This window comes from Pieris brassicae, chromosome 7, assembly GCF_905147105.1.
Source record: "Pieris brassicae chromosome 7, ilPieBrab1.1, whole genome shotgun sequence".
NCBI classification, from domain to species: Eukaryota; Metazoa; Arthropoda; class Insecta; order Lepidoptera; family Pieridae; genus Pieris; species Pieris brassicae.
The window spans coordinates 10466516-10482817 of NC_059671.1; the positions used below are offsets into that span (position 1 = coordinate 10466516).

The 16302-nt window shown below is 33.6% G+C and overlaps 3 protein-coding genes across 6 annotated transcripts; 1 reads left to right on the forward strand and 2 right to left on the reverse strand.

Moving 5' to 3' along the window:
* Nucleotides 1–75: 75 nt before the first annotated feature.
* Nucleotides 76–1222, reverse strand: LOC123712649 (beta-1,3-galactosyltransferase brn-like). The gene has a single exon (XM_045665879.1). It carries the CDS (start codon nt 1220–1222, stop codon nt 227–229), a length of 996 nt encoding a protein of 331 aa, XP_045521835.1. The 3' UTR covers nt 76–226.
* LOC123712650 (protein C10) lies at nt 1099–2095 on the reverse strand. 2 transcript variants are annotated; one of them, XM_045665882.1, is made up of 3 exons: nt 1679–2095; nt 1476–1612; nt 1099–1241 (listed from the first exon to the last, which is right to left on the reverse strand). In XM_045665882.1, the coding sequence occupies exons 1-2, from the start codon at nt 1893–1895 to the stop codon at nt 1479–1481; spliced, it is 351 nt and encodes a 116-aa protein (XP_045521838.1). In that variant the 5' UTR covers nt 1896–2095; the 3' UTR covers nt 1099–1241; nt 1476–1478. The 2 variants fall into 2 exon arrangements, with proteins under 2 accessions (XP_045521838.1, XP_045521837.1); XM_045665881.1 differs by having other exon boundaries at nt 1471–1612; nt 1679–2089.
* A 418-nt stretch (nt 2096–2513) lies between these two features.
* Nucleotides 2514–14816, forward strand: LOC123712144 (transmembrane channel-like protein 3). 3 transcript variants are annotated; one of them, XM_045665117.1, is made up of 15 exons: nt 2514–2642; nt 2916–3050; nt 3849–4014; nt 4281–4428; nt 5375–5617; nt 6118–6266; nt 6948–7098; nt 7644–7882; nt 8998–9112; nt 9885–9994; nt 10707–10899; nt 11572–11666; nt 12005–12163; nt 13565–13698; nt 13984–14816. In XM_045665117.1, exons 2-15 carry the CDS (start codon nt 2927–2929, stop codon nt 14244–14246), a joined length of 2289 nt encoding a protein of 762 aa, XP_045521073.1. In that variant the 5' UTR covers nt 2514–2642; nt 2916–2926; the 3' UTR covers nt 14247–14816. The 3 variants fall into 3 exon arrangements, with proteins under 3 accessions (XP_045521073.1, XP_045521072.1, XP_045521074.1); XM_045665116.1 differs by having other exon boundaries at nt 2532–2847; XM_045665118.1 differs by lacking the exons at nt 2514–2642; nt 2916–3050 and adding an exon at nt 3075–3467.
* The last annotated feature ends 1486 nt before the right edge of the window (nt 14817–16302 follow it).

Consider the following 16302-nt stretch of genomic DNA (forward strand, 5'->3'; position numbering starts at 1 on the left):
ACTTTTATTACACTATGTTACATGATACAAAATAAGATAATCTTATTCTTAAAAATAAAAGTTACATAAAAGTTACATAAAATTATATTTAAATTAATATAAAAATTATTATTATGAGATTAGGTCTTTCATAAATTATTCAACTAAAGGAGTACATGTTTATATTATGTGTAAACAACATGCCATCATTCTGCATTGTGGTAATGTAATTACATTTTATCTTATTCTATTTAACTTCTGTATTTTGCTCATTCCACACTTTAAGTAACTCATTCTTATTGTTAAATCCATGAGATGCAATCACATCTTTATATCCATCTCTTGTGTATGTCTTCTTATAAAAATGGAACTGCGGGCAATGTACTGGTTTTATCCCAACTTTCTTAGCTACTATTCCCAAATAAATGTCATCAAATCGAAAATGCTTGACATATAAACTACCAGAATATAAGTACTTCATTGACTTATTTGTGACCACAAAAGCCCCTGCAGTGACATAAGGTGGCCATCTGTCCCATGGATATTCATCTAGAGAAACTCTCCATTTACTTGAATGGTAACGCTGAGGTGCAGATTTAAAAACATAACCAGCAAATAACTGTCTATCTCCCTCTGACTCACTGTGGACGTAATCTAATAAATTCTTCACAGAGATATACATATCATCGTCTGTAAAGAGATAATAATCAGAAGTAGAACAGTGCTCATACAACCACCTGAATGACATCATAGTTTTTATAGTATTATTGAAATATGTGTCAAGAAAATCTATTTGTATTATATCTTTGTATTTAGCCATTTCTTCATCTATCTGATGTTGAGTAATTGATTTTGGTGATTCAGCTACACCAAGAAAGAAAAGGGTTTTGATCTCTTTCCCAGGTAGAATTCCTTCTCTGCCAAATGTTTGACGTATTGCAGATCTTTGTTCAAAGTGATTCATAGCCGACTTGACAATAATAAAAAGATCTAAGCGGTCTAATGTAGAACATTTTCCGGAATTGGTCAAAAATCTGTATGGGTAGTAGTTAATAGGTTTAACACTGGGCTTTTTACCAGATAATATTTTCTCTACTATTGGTTGGACGTCAACATTAAGTGGATAATCAAAATTGTTTACATAGCTTCTGCTAAATATATAGTCACTAACACCAAAAAAGTAGTAAATGTATATCAATACACATGAACACACACACAACTGGTAATAGCGTTTTCTTCTCATTGTAAGATATTTCAAGTTTCTGTAAAATGTATATGTAGATTAATAAGTAGCACAATTTGTTAAACAGAAAAAATTTAATCGCTTATTGCCACACATTTAACTTAGATAACATTTTTTCTTATAACAACAGGTATGATCTTTTTGATAAACAGGCTATAAGCCCTAACATTTAGTCGACTACAAAGTACTGCATTATTTTAAAGCAATAAAAGAATCATTAAATTAGACCCTTTACATTAATACTATACCTTACAGCTTATAATGATGTGTCTACAGTAGAGCTAATTGAAACTGGCGGCAGGTAATGATTACGAATAAGACTGTGGAGACGGGCAACTTCACTGTCAACACTCTCCAACTCACGCACCATTTGAGTGAATTGTACTATACCTAAAAATTAACGGTTATAACTATTGCTTACTACATACAGAAAAATATAAAACTAGTAAACATTACCTTCCCTAGAACTATTGAATCCATGACGCTTGATAGTTTCCATTTTTATTTGTACTACCATTGGAAAAACTAGTTGCATCATTTTTAACATTTCATTTCCAGCAGCTTCTTTCGCTTCATCCAACTTGGATGAGTACTCAGGCGATTCCAAAGTGTTAACTATCTCATCGAGAATAACTCTCATTTGTTCCACCGAAATATTTTGGGGTGATGCCATTGCCTAAATTTCTTCATGTGATTGTGATGTCTATCTAAACTACAACAATAAGTAAAGATTCTAAAATTTTGTGATACTGAATTAATCACAAATTTACCAAAAACTTGTCTTCCCGATGTCGAAGAAGTATCTGTATAATCTGTATGAACATTAAACTATGAGTGACAAATTAGAACATAGAAGTTTACTTAGCTACACAGATGGAAATAAAGCCTAATTTACTCACAATCACAGATAAAGTAGAGATAGATTCACAGAAAACCAAAAAAATACGCTTAATGCCTAATCTCTGCCTTTAGTTATTATATATGTTACATTTTGCACTAGTTACTATATTCTTAGAATGTTCCATAATTAAACAAATTACACTCATAAATAATTCCTTTAAAGTTTAAACCTAACGGTTTCAGCACATACATATACTTGGCACGATGTATAAGCTGAGAGAACACTATATAAAATATGAATGACTTCTGACACGCCATCCCCTAGTCTCAATTCGTAATTATCAAGAATTAATAATATAAGTTATCTGTTACGCACTACTCTATAGTCAAGTCTTATTTGTATTCTGTACGAAACACAGTTATATAGTATATACTGATTGCCGAAAGCATAAACATTATGTATTATTTATCTTTTAGTTTGTTTTTTTATAAATACTAAATCCATGAGGACACTCATTAAATTTGTAAACTTCACTAACATATATATTATGAGCACTAAGTTTCTCAATTGTTCCCTTAGGTATCTTTATCTTAAAAATAAATACGAAACAGCATAGTTGTATTAAATTTTATTGAGAAAAACATAATTAACTCCTTAGCTATTTCAATATTATATTATCTTATCTAAATTGAATTGTAATCAAGTAATCCATCAAAGTGATGCTTCTCGCATTTCCCGTTTTTATTTATAACTAAATAAATTATTTTGTTAAACAAAGAAAGAGGTAATTCATCAGGCTTTAGAGTGCTATTGCAGAAGGCAAACAATCTTTAAGAAATACTATTTTAACAGATATTACAATTATGGAAGATCAAGTAGAAGATATTGAATTAAGGCCAGCTACTCTACGCCGAAACCTGACTATCAAAAATAATGTAGCTCGACAAGTTGCCATCAATTTCATGCCTTCACGCCAAGCACCATATAGTAAGAAATTAAATATAAAAATTTAATTAAGATTTACAAATAAATAGTTGGCACTGTGTAATACATCTTTCTAGTCTACTTCTTATTCACTACTGAAAATTAATGAAGATCAAAACGGTAAATTATTGCCTGGCTTATTAAAGGCTGGGGTGAATGGTATAAAAATAAAAAAAGGATTTCAACAATTTTAACAGAACGAACACAAAATCTCCTAACTTAATTGTAATGCATGAGATGGTATGATTCAGTCTGAACATTAGTACTGATGAGATAACAAGGTCTAATTAAGTTAATAGCTGCTAAGTTAATATGCTTATTTTCCCCTTATAATTGTAGTTGTGTTGTGTGTTGTGTGTCCAGTTAACATTGTGGTAAAATAAAAAATGTTTTCTCCTAGTACAAGCAAATTAAATGGAGGTATGGTTCAATTATTCTTCGAGGTATGGTTCAATTATTCTTCAAACTAGTAAAAAAACTACTTATTGGACAACAATAATAATTTTTAAATAAAATCATTCTCTTCTAATCTTCCTTTGATACTAGTCTACAAAACTGTGTTTAAGGAATAGTTCTAACAATTTTAAGTGTGTTGTGCAATTACCATATTTATTCAGCAATGAATTATCTGATTACATAGTTCAAAATTGATATCTATAAGTGCCAGTGCTTCCATAATGGGTCACAAAACATATTTTGTAGGTTTTATAATTATTTAGTAACCCTAATGAACAACTATAATTAAAAGTATGTATTATATAGATTTTCGAATTAATGTTTAATTTTTTTTGTAATATCAAGATACATTACGCTTGAGGAGAGTGAACAGTGAGAACAATGCACTATTAGATGCAGTAGCATCAGATACCCCAGATGCGGCTAATAAACAAGCAGATATCATTGTACGGGAGATGGAACTACATACACATTTAATGCAAAACGATCCTGTGTCTGAGGAACTTAGAAGGTACCTTTTTATTTTTACTTATATTTGTTGTTAGTGTTTATTACTAAACAGCAAATTATGTGGGTGGAAAAATAAAAAATGAGTATTGTTATATAGTTTATTTAATATGTTGAAATGTATTTCTTGCCTTATCAGTAATTCCCATAATTAATTGGGAGATGATATAATAGCAATTTTTAAATAACATCACTGATTCTAATTGTATTTAAAAAATATATATTATTTTGTCTTTCATTTAATAATAATTGAAATTCTTACATTTTCAGGGAGGCCTTACGGGATCTTCCTCAGGGACTGACAATGAAACGAAACGTAAGAGCAAAACTTTCGGCCTCTGTCAGTTTGCACTCAAAGAGACGACCAATTTCTGTATTGAAGAGATTCCAGTACCGTCTCAGTTTTGCATGGAAACGGGTAATAAAAAATATTTTTATTTATTTATTAAAGCTTACCACATAATGCTTTTGTTGTACTTAATCTAATGCATATTTTACAAAATCTTTCATCTAAAATGTATGACAATTGAAGTAAACATAAGTGTTTCAATAAAGAAATATAAATTAAAAAATACAATTAAAACATATATTTAAAAAAATCATCAGCAAAACAGCCTGTTATGTATTTTTCTATTCTTTTGTAATTCATGAACCATATTAATGTTTTTGTTATAATTTTGGATTCAGTTTGGTTATTGTATAATTTTGCAGTGTTAAACGTAATTTTATTTTTGTTGATTTGGTTATGCACTTCCACTTTATCCTTTGTATCTCTTAGTATTTTCTCCTATCTTTACAAAAAAGTGATTCATATATTGTATATAGCTAAACATTTTATGAGTTTGTTATAACTTCTTCTTTCTAAGTCTTTCGTCTTTGCTAAGAGGAACAATTCATATTAGTATACACTACTAGTATACTTATGGATATTCTTTGTAAATGTCTTGCACATTAATGTTTTTTTATTAATGTAATTAGTGAATTATATGCCTTCCTTCAGGGAGAAGGGCTAGGAGGTTCACCCGATGTTAAGTGATATCGGCGCCCATAGACATTTACAATATCAGAGGGCTCGAAAGTTGCGGACTTTGATGAATAAAACAATAATAATTAGACTCATAGAATACATAGGTAAGGAGTGTTGGCTTAGTAGCTTCAACCTGCGACTCTCATCATGGCTGTGCACCAACCTACTTTCATTCTATGTGCGCTTTTAACATTCGCTCATATGGTGAAGAAACCGGCTTGCCTTAGACCAAAAAAGTCGACGGCGCGTGTCAGAAACTGATGAAATCCGAGGCCCAGACCAATTTTTTTTATTTAGAATACCTATTGGTTATTGACATAATTGAATACAATTACAGACCCGTGAACGTTTTCGTGACCTAATCTTCTCAATACAACTGTGGTATGAGCCGATACGCATCATCGAAGGCCATTTGGGTACAGCGGTGGGGTCTTACTTTCATCTTCTGCGCTGGCTTTTCAGCCTCAATCTGCTCTTGAGTGGATTGGTGGTTTGCTTTTTAGTAGTGCCTCAAGTACTTCATGACCATAATAACTCTACGACTACAGATCTTGGCTGGTTGGATATCATCAGTGGTAAGGTGAGAATACTTGGTTATTGATCAGTAACACGTTCCCAGTATTTTATACTTTTCCTTTAAAAGTATTGATAGATGTTTTTGCTGCGTTATTAAGATTTTGATTGATATTTTTTTATAAAATTATCGCTAACAATTAATTCTTATATATAATCACACATATAAAAATATACACAGAAGTTTAATAAAGAAATATTAAATATTATTATTATGACATTCTATGAAAAATTATTAATAAATCCCTGGTTTTGTATGGGATACCCGTTACCTAATGAAAATGTTGCGTTTTTCCGTGCAGTTTTCTCTTCATTTTATCCGCCGCCCATAGACACTCACATTACCAGAAGCGGGGCCATTAGACAAATCATTATACCAGCTGTCTACGACATTGTAACGCGCTCTAGTATTTTGGTCAAGTGCTAACCAAACTAAAACAAAATTTAAAGAAGAGTCAAGACGCATGGAAATGTGTTAAATTACCCTGAAAGAATCACTTCTTCCAGGGTGGACTGGAAGATTCTCTTTTGTTCTACGGCCACTACCATGATGGTGTTATCAACGGCTCTCTTCCCCTCTCATACAACATGCCCTTCGCGTATTTCTTCACGATGTTTTGTATCTACGTGGGCTTCTTTCTGGTGTTCTGTTACAGGTCAGTATTATTATTATTATTACACTGTAACATTTATGATCTGTGTATTAGGAGAATGATGAATAATGATCCGTTGTAGCGTCATAGTTTTTTTGTATAGTACAGTTATATGGGGAACGATTATTATTTTAAATTATTAAAATCTTTAACTAACTGTCGTCGTTATGTCTTAATAATAAAATAAAACAAAAAAATACCTTAATCCTATTGCATAGAATATTTTTTAAGAAAATAAATTACATTAATTTTTTTGTCGTTTTACCTTAATGTGATTTTTAATTAGACTACTTTTTTAGTAGTTACATATAAACATATGGAACATTTTGCCTCTACCTTCTACATTCTACCTCGTACAGTTCGCTTTTGCGGAATAAAACCAATTTCTTTATTTTTAAATTTTTGTCTCCATAAAATCTATTGCTTTAGCGTGCGCTCTCATCCTTGAGGCCATAGGTTTGACTCCGGCAGTGCACCAATGGAGTTTCTGTCTTAGTCAGCATTTAACATTCAATCGAATGGTGAAGGAAAACATTCCCAGGAAATCGGCATTAAACACGAGTCGAGTCGAGATCACCTACTTGCCTATTAGAATTACAAATATCATGAAACAGATACAGATATCTGAGGCTCAAACCTGGCATAAAAAGGCATTTAATACCATTTCTTGTAATGAAACAATAGGACGGCCTACTCGTACCGACGCAACTTCATAGAGACTTCGGGCGGATTGTCCAACGTGTTCGCGAATAAAGTGTTCTGTGGCTGGGATTTCGGGATCGTGTCTGCGCATGCCGCTTCGCTTAACGCCGCCAGTCTCTTCAACGAATTTAAGGTAAGGTATTCGTTTCTTTTTTTAGTTATAGTTAGTGTTACATGTTATTGTGTTCTTTCTTTCTTAATTATTTATGCATTTCTTGTACTTTAACCTCCGTAGGTGTATCTTTTCTATTGTTTCATAAGGTTGCCTGGAAGACATCGTTTGTTAGCGATAATGCCGCCCGTTGCCTAATAACTTATGTAACCTGGTTTTTATATTTATGTTTTTGTATAAGGTAACAAAGTGTAAATAAATAAATAAAATTGTGATAAAAATATACATTTTCATTACAAACATTAAGTTAAATTAAGCGCAGATTCTTCCAGACAGTATTTGACAGTAATTATTATATTTTTACGGCAACATTGTTGAGTACATGGTTACATACAAGGTGTTTTTTTTAAAGCCCTGTTTTACTGTATGTATTGTTTTCGTTATTTTTTGTATTATAATACTGTATATAGACTATGAAAACTATCGCCCTAAGGCTGAAATCGCATTGGCGTAGTGTTGTTTTTCAACTGTTTGTATTGTGTTTTTCATAATTTATCTTTATCCAGGAACTCCTAAGTGAAAAATACAAGGTCAAAGTCAAGAGATCGCTATGTATGAAAATATTCGAGTATACAGTGAACACAATAGTGTGGGTGACTGTACTGGGGAGCATGGTGGCTCTCCACTACGGTGTGTGGGCTCTCCGGGCGATGACTACGCGGACCACGAACTGGAATCTTCTGGTCTCCTTGATATTAACTTCTGTGCTGGCTGTCTGTCCGCTGTTGTTTAATTTTCTCGTCAGGTACTTTCCCTCTTCTTCTTTTATTGGCCTGTCATTAACTTGTTACACAAAAACTTGTATATAACGAGATTGTATAGAACGAATTTTTGAAGTGAAACTTCTTTAGAATCGTTGTGATTTCAAACCGGATGCAACGAAAAAACGACAGGTAAGAGACACAAATACAAAAATGTGTAGGATGAAGCCAGGGGAAAGAATGAGACAGAAATATACATACAATTTGTATATTATCGGTCTCTCCTCTTTGTGCCATACTTCGTAGCGTCCCCACTCCCGTCTTCTAAGCATAGTCGCCTGTAATTTGTGAGCCAGAGCGAGAGAGCAGATGTCAGTGTGTATGTATATTGCACACTGTTTAATACGTGCTTGTATTTGAGCATTTAACGTGTGTAGTGCATGTGAAAACTACGTGAGCTTACTGTACACTGTATGCGGCTGCGTATTACAGCGTTTTAGTAAGATAGCGTGGTGTGTTATTATTTAACTGTTTGTGAGTATTTTTTTCTAATAGGCAATGATCAGGCTTCTGTACTAATAGACAATTAAAGAAACACATAAAAAAACCTTAGATTCCTTGACTATTGAAAGCGATTGGAAGTGAAACTTATTTATCGGCGTTAAAAAAAAATTACCGTCTCATTTTTGAGTTACGCGTCACATATTTCCGTTACGTACTATCTTTTTCGTGTCCCTACCACGGTTGATTCATTAATAACAAAAATATATAATAACGATAACAACGATAGTAATAATTGTATTACAATTAATGAAATTCTGTAATAATCTTAGTAGTGATAAGGTAAAATGAGATAATTGTATTATTTGTATTCATGTCTATGATAATGAAAGCCTTTTGTTAAACTTTATCTAATTTAACTTTATTTAACCAATGTATATAAAGTTGCATATATTGGATCATTTTTCGAAAAATAAGGTCATAAAGACGTTTCACTTCTTACGTGTGTAGACTAGTACACGCACACATTCTTTTTTTTTTAAACAATTCGACTAAACATTTTAGTATTTGGTAGTGAATAATATATATTCTTCAGCTATGTTGATTTATGTTTTTTTTGACAATTAAATTATATTTATAATTCAACGCCCTGTTCTAGATTGGAGTTCTACAGACCTCGAACATCATTCTATGTGACTCTGGCCAGGACTTGGTTATTGGACATCACGACGCTAAGCTTGATCTTTTACTATTGGGCCAAGTCCAGTACGAAGGTATTAAAATGTGCTTTTCTTTACTTTAAATCTATACAAAATTAACTTATTTTGCTGTGGCTTGATGACGAGGAGGCAGGTAACTAATAAATTCTTAAAAGGCCGGCAACGCGCTCGTGAGCCCTCTGGCATTGAGAGTGTCCATGGGCGGCGGTATCACTTAACATCAGGTGAGCCTCCTGCCCATTTGCCCCCTATTTTATAAAAAAAATAACAATACTCTTAAAGTTTTCATATTGTATAAAATGACACGTTTCATTCGCTTGATTGTGATTGGTCGGAACGATAAATCGAGTCGCATGTCTAATTGATCAATCACAGGCAAGCCAAACGGGCACGCACAAGTCTTTGTAACCTTAATTCAAATTCGGAATAAATATACTAAATCGTAATTTTAAAAAATCAGCCACAACGTTTTTAGGTCTATGCCTCAGATTTCTGTATCTGTTTCCAATCTGATAATGCCTATGCAAGATCAGTCTCCTGTGGCTGCAACACGCTGTCCACTTTTTGGGTCCAAGGCAAGCCGGATTCGTCAAGATATTTTCCTTCACCGTTGGAGCGAATGTTGTATGCGCAGATAGATAGAGACTCCATTGGTGTACAGCCGGGGATCGAACCTGAGACCGCTGGCGTAATTATTAAGGCAATATATTGCTCTGTTATTCATTATTATTGTACTCCCAGTATTATAATATAAAACTGTTTTGAGAATTAAAACATCATGCTTATGATATTAAAATAGTGAATTTCGTATTTGTATGACTTTCAGTGCTGGGAGACAGTATTGGGCCAAGAGGCGTATCGCCTAGTTCTGCTGGATTCGGTGGTCTCCTTGTTGCTTCTGCCTGCCGTCGAGTTCGTTAGAATTTTGATATTTAAGTATGTATTATGAAATAAAATATTATAAAGCATGTTGAATGTCATGAAAGTGGATGAAGCGAAGGGAGGAGACATTGGATATCTATGCGTATTCAACAAAGTGTACTATTTCTGAAGAGTTTTTTGGGTTGATCCCTCCTGCCTCGTTTCAACATCGTACTAGTTTTACCAGAAAATGTTATCAGCATCATCTTGATGGCTGGAATTCTTCTGCGGTCCGCTTTCATACTTTTGCGAACTAGCGAGCTAAATAGACTCCCGAGGGGGGTCTTTCCGGGGGAGGGGAGTGGCTAATTTCCCCCCCTATACAATAAAAAGGGGGCTGTGGCAAGTGGAGATTCGTGGTCTCTGACTACCCGTTTACGGACGATAATTTTACGTCATAACGTCATACGAAAATATTAATGACAAATTGCATACTTTTATGAATGGAATTGAATCGATTATTTTGTATAATACAAAAAATGGGAGTTATTGAAATTGAAATTTAAATTACAAAGTAATTACAAGTAACAATGTGCTTTAACAACTTAAAATAGTCTGAAGCCAAACGCTGAGATCGGTTGTGCCTCTATCGTCCGTCACGTTCCGCTTTCGCTTGCACGCTCGTCTCAAGCTGAACGTGACAATGAGTCATGATCGTGCAGCCGGTTCATCGATTTGTTACACGCTATCACGCCAACAAAAACTAAAGAAGTCCTTGTCATTCCAGGTTAAACCCAAAAGGGACAGGGCCAGAGTTCAATATCGCGTACAATTCGCTAACGCTGATCTACAACCAAGCCTTGCTGTGGCTGGGCTTGCTGTTCTCGCCCTTGTTGGCCGTGGCTGTGACCATCAAGTTCTTTCTCTTGTTCTATATCAAGAGGGTCAGCGTTTTGAGGGCGTGTCGACCGGCTAGGAAGGTGAGTAAATGTATTTAAATAAAATGTGTGCGTGTACTTAGTGTACACACGAAAGAAATGAAACTTCTTTATGACCTTATTTTTCGAAAAATTATCGACTATATGCAACTTCACAGAAATTGGTTAAATAAAGTTAAATTATTTAAGTTTAACTAAAATTTTTAATTTCATAGACATGAATACAAATAACACAATTATTTCATTTTGCCTTATTACTACTAAGCTTATTACAGAATTTCATTAATTGTAATAGAATTAATACTATCATTGTTATCGTTATTATATATTTTTGTTATTAATGGCTTCGAATCTCTTCGAAGCAACCGTAATAGGGACAATAAAAGATGGCGCGTAACCGAAAAATGTGACAAGTAACGGAATAATGTGACGCGTAACCGAAAAATATGACGATAATTTTTTTTTTCACCACCGATAAAGAATTTTCACTTCAGAAAAACTTTCTTCAATACTGGATAGACTTTATTAGTCCAAGAAAGAAGTTGGCAACTCTGTTCAAATTTTTTTATTGAATTTAAAAAGAAATATTTACATTTAAAAATGGGTTCGTTACCACTATAGTTCGGTAATTATTAAATAATTTGATTTTCTCATGTTTTACGATATTTATAGTAGGTATATTTATTTTTTTACAAATAAAAATGAATTTTTCAGGTGTGGCGCGCTGCGCAGACGCAAACAGTGCTCTATATGTTCGTCACTCTGTCTCTCTTCACCACTTTATTCGGAATCGGAGTGCTTTTCTTAGCGTGAGTACGAAGTTTATTATCATTTCATTTTCTACCGATAATATAAACTGAAAAATTAAAAATATATGAAACTTTTTATATGACTATTAAGAGACAATTGGGTCTCTACATATACTTATATTTTGTATTATTGTATTTCTATAAAGCACATTAATCTATAGACACTTTGCCCAAAGAACTAGAAAAGTCGAGATTTTTGCGTTTATAAACCAAAGATATTAAATGAATTTATATTTTTACACACAAGCTACTTTTAAGCGAACTCTTCTAAGACCGTTCAAACAGTACCGTATACGTAGTAACCTTAATAATGAATTATGGTTGTTTGCAAATTATAGGAGTACGTCGGACGCGTGCGGTCCGTTCCGTCAGTACGTGCCCGTGATCGCCGTCATCGGTGAAGGGGTGTTGGGGCTGTCCACACACCAAACGCTCAACGCCATCATCACGTTCATCATCAGACCCGGGGTTATCGGATTCCTCTTCGTTGCGCTTTGGTAAGACATTTTATAGATTTGAAAACTAAATATAAAATAGTTATAGACACATCATTTAGAGTTTATTATTTCATAAAGTTAATAAAATTTTAAATTAACATCCGAAAATAATCTAACAATAATGCTTTTTGTCAAAGTGACAAGCTCGCGGTTCTCTCCACAGACTGACACACTGTCAATCCTATGATAAAATAAAACGATAATTTTGACACATGACAGATAAAATTCGAAAATAAATAAAACTATATCCTTACATAAATTATATTACTAGCTGCCCCCGCGAACTTCGTTTCTCTATGCTGTCATTTTGCTATGCTGTCCTATAGAAACTGGTCGCTTTTCCGGAATGAAAACTTTATAGGTGTTTCTGTGAATATTTCTCTATATAAAACTCAGGAGTCCAAGTCATAATATATTTTTATTAACAAATAAAATATAGGGGTTGATAGTAGGAGGGTTGGAAATGTTGTATGATGTATCATAAAAAAATTTTAGGATGGACTCCCCTTATCACTTAGGGGTTTTAAATGATAGAAAGTAGCCGATTCTCAGACTTACTGAATATGTATAAAAAAATCATAAGATTTGGTCGAGCCGTTTCGGAGTAGTATGGGAACAAACATTGTGACACGAGAATTTTATATATTAGATTAATTTACTGTGTACATGAAATTTAGAGTTTTTGACTTTTACTATTAAATATTTTAGACAACATTTCGAAAAAAATTGTACACTTTGGTAGCTCGTTACCGGCGGTAGCAAGTTCTTTATAGAAACCTATATTTCTCAACTATCCAACCAAGTAGTTGAATAAATCTATTATCAATGGAGCTACGAAGGTTCACACTCATAAAGGACATTGTGAATTTTTATTGACAAAATATATGATTAAATATAAATTGTACGAGCCAAGTTCTTAGTTTTATAAGCTTGGCGATTTCCTAATCGTGATACGCCCCGAGAGTATATATGTAATGTAAATGCGGCATTTGGCACTCATAGCATTTACTTGAGTTAAATAATTGAAGAGGAAATGGGCTGGCACATGACAAGAGCAACAGAAAAGTGGAGAGAAGAGAGTAGTAAACTGATGCCCATAAACGAAAAAGAGCAAGATACATAGTTAAGGAAACTGCAAGTGGTATATGGTAGAAAGTGGCACAGTGTTGACTGGAATGACGGGATTTGGACGGCCTTTGCCAAAAAAAAGAACACACTATCTGTGTGTACCTAAAAAGAGTGAGATAGAAATATAAATATGTTTAAGTTTAAAAGTATCTGAAATAGAAGGCTATCTATTATTATTACATAACTATTGAATAATATTTCGTCTATTATTTCCACTAACCCAGGAACCGTAAATGGATACTATCGCATTGGTAAGAATTGTAATTTTTTCAGCGTGTCCGTTTACTACATGCGTGCGAAGTCAATCGCTCAGCGCTCCATGGTCGACCTCTTGCGGCAGATGCTGGTGCTTCAAGCCAAGGACAAGGATTTCCTCCTGACCGCCATCGCCAAGGTCTCTAATGGGGGTGAGACCGTTTAGATATTTTATACGTACCCGAGTAGACCAGGTTTAATTGTATTTATTCCTTACAGTACTGAGCAAAGTCAATGTCAAAATCATTTATTCATATAGGTAACACAATGTACACTTATGAACGTCAGGTTTTTGATCCCGTAGGCTCGTTTGCCCTTCAATACTTAAAAAATAGTAATCCTGGTCTGCGGTCAAATAATCTTGACCGTCGCCGTCGCACATCCACTCGATACCGAGTTCCCGAAGAACACTTCACTATATTTTGAATTCTCTTCAGAATGGCTCTACAGCCCGAAACCCGAGGAGAACGCCGACAGTCACACCTGGCGTTATCTCCACGAGGTGCGGAAACCTTCGAATGCGGGTTATCACTTCGACGGTTCCCGGCTGAGCCACGCGTTCGACAGGTCCGATAAACCCGTCAGGCCGAGGTCGGAGAGACCCCAGTCGGTCAGGACCGACGGAGACACGGACAGCTCTTTCAGTTGGCAAGGGTCGAGCAATTACCTGAACGATCTGGAGAATAGGAGAATGATTTGACAGGTTTTATCACATTTTGGTAGGTGGTGCTAGTTCTGATTAGTCTGAAATGTCTTCGTAAATACTAATGTATTAAGTAATATCAGATTTTCCACCCCAGATTCTAGAGTTAAATGTAGAGCGTTTCGGCTCGAAGGACCAAAAACGTAGGGTTCCTGAGTCAGTGGGAATATTTTCAATCATAATAAAATGCTATGTTATGTAAATTCTGAAGATAGCCTGCGTATATATATATACTCTCGGGGGCGGGCGTAACTTCGATTTAGGGAATGGCAACGCCTGTAAAACTAAGAAACCCTGAGTGAGCAAAATGCACAGCATTGGCAGCCATATTATGGAAACTAAATTATTATATATATATTAATACTATTAATGTTTTTATAAAATCTTGAAGCATTTTATTTGGTAACCTATATAAACTGTGGAATCAACTCCCGGTTAGGGTCTATACTCTTCCTTCAAAGGCTGCTCTTTTTGGGCCTCCTATGCTTTAAAAATGTGTGCGTGTACTAGTGTACACACGTAAGAAGTGAAACTTCTTTATGAACTTATTTTTCGAAAAAAACTTATTAATCTACTAAATATAGAAAAGTTTAACAAAAGGCTTTTATTATCATGAATACAAATAATACAATTATTTTATTTTACCTTATTACTAATTAGATTATTACAGAATTTCATTAACCGTAATAGAATTATTACTATAATTGTTATCGTTATTATATATTTTTGTCATTAATGGCTTCGAATTTCTTCGAATCAACCATGGTAGGGACAACCGTAAAGATGGCGCGTAACCGTAAAATGTGACCGTAATTTTTTTACAACGCCGATAAAAAAGTTTCACTTCAAAAATGTTTTTTAAAGGACACTTCAGACCTTAATTAGGTTTTTGTCAATTAAACAAAAAATTGATTACAATAGTTGTCTACCATTTGTATAAAATTTTCATATTTTCTAGTACTTAAAGGAAACTTACGAAATTACGCTCTCAGAAACCTTAATTTATGTTTCCAGTAATGTCAGTTTAACAGAATTCAGTGTAAAATTAAAGAATTTTTCTCTAGAAGGACATATCAGAATTAGGATCACGTAGTAATGTAGTATTCGTGTCGAGTATTAGTTTTATGAGGATTTGTATTTTGATTCATGGATTTTGTACTGCCATAAGTTTTAAAATCATTGTATATAAAGTCCCTGTACGACTAAGAAACAATTTTATGTTTCTACTTGATTTTTATATTTTTTTACTTCCCTAGTGTTTATAAAATATCGATTGCCCCGGGGAACAAAGTCGTAAAGCACTATTACGATTTTTTTAATGTTTTCTCATTTTTGACTTCCTTTGGATGGTGAATTTTTAAATAATCATTAAGTGCGACATACAGTTTAAAAACAATCAAAGATGTCTGTTTCAATATTTCCGCGAAAATAGTGGTAATATTACGTTTTAGACATTCAAAATTACCCTCGTAATGTACGGTTACTGTGTCGTCCGCAATTATGTTTCAACAGTGAAACAATCGTAAACGCTTTTCTTCAGACTTATTAGACAAATTACTGTAACGTCAATATTGGAATAGAAAAAAAATTGTATTCATTTAATATATATTTGTATATGTAATGTACTTAGTATCCTAGTAATAATATATTTTGCTTTAACGACTTTGTTCCCCGCGATGTCTAAATAATAAATTTTTGAAGACCTTTTTAATTCCAACAAAAGTATATTTAAGCAACGGATAGCAATAGAAAAGTTGTGATATCGAGGTGCCAAATACTTGAAAGATTATATGTACTAAAATTTATTTATATGTTAAGTATAAATAACGAAGATTGATTTTATACTATTGCGTACTATCTTTTGGTCTTCCAAAATTATTTGCATAATAACATGTTGTAATTGAATGATTCAGTATTATTTATAAATTTGTGGTACCTAATCTGGCCACATATATATTAAGCTTTACACGATAACGTTTAACGGAAATAAACGCGAATTAACTGTATTATTAACTGTCGTAATGTACTCGGAAGGTCGTGCTATGTATTAAAT

Excerpts from the sequence above, each read along its gene's own strand:
- LOC123712649 (XM_045665879.1), bottom strand. The coding sequence starts at position 1,222 with ATGAGAAGAAAACGCTATTACCAGTTGTGTGTGTGTTCATGTGTATTG.
- LOC123712650 (XM_045665882.1), bottom strand. The coding sequence starts at position 1,895 with ATGGCATCACCCCAAAATATTTCGGTGGAACAAATGAGAGTTATTCTC. Across the intron at positions 1,613-1,678 it reads ATTCAATAGTTCTAGGGAAG|GTATAGTACAATTCACTCAA; the intron begins GTAATGTTTACT and ends GTTAATTTTTAG.
- LOC123712144 (XM_045665117.1), top strand. The coding sequence starts at position 2,927 with ATGGAAGATCAAGTAGAAGATATTGAATTAAGGCCAGCTACTCTACGC. Across the intron at positions 4,429-5,374 it reads TCAGTTTTGCATGGAAACGG|ACCCGTGAACGTTTTCGTGA; the intron begins GTAATAAAAAAT and ends ATACAATTACAG. Across the intron at positions 10,900-11,571 it reads CGTGTCGACCGGCTAGGAAG|GTGTGGCGCGCTGCGCAGAC; the intron begins GTGAGTAAATGT and ends TGAATTTTTCAG.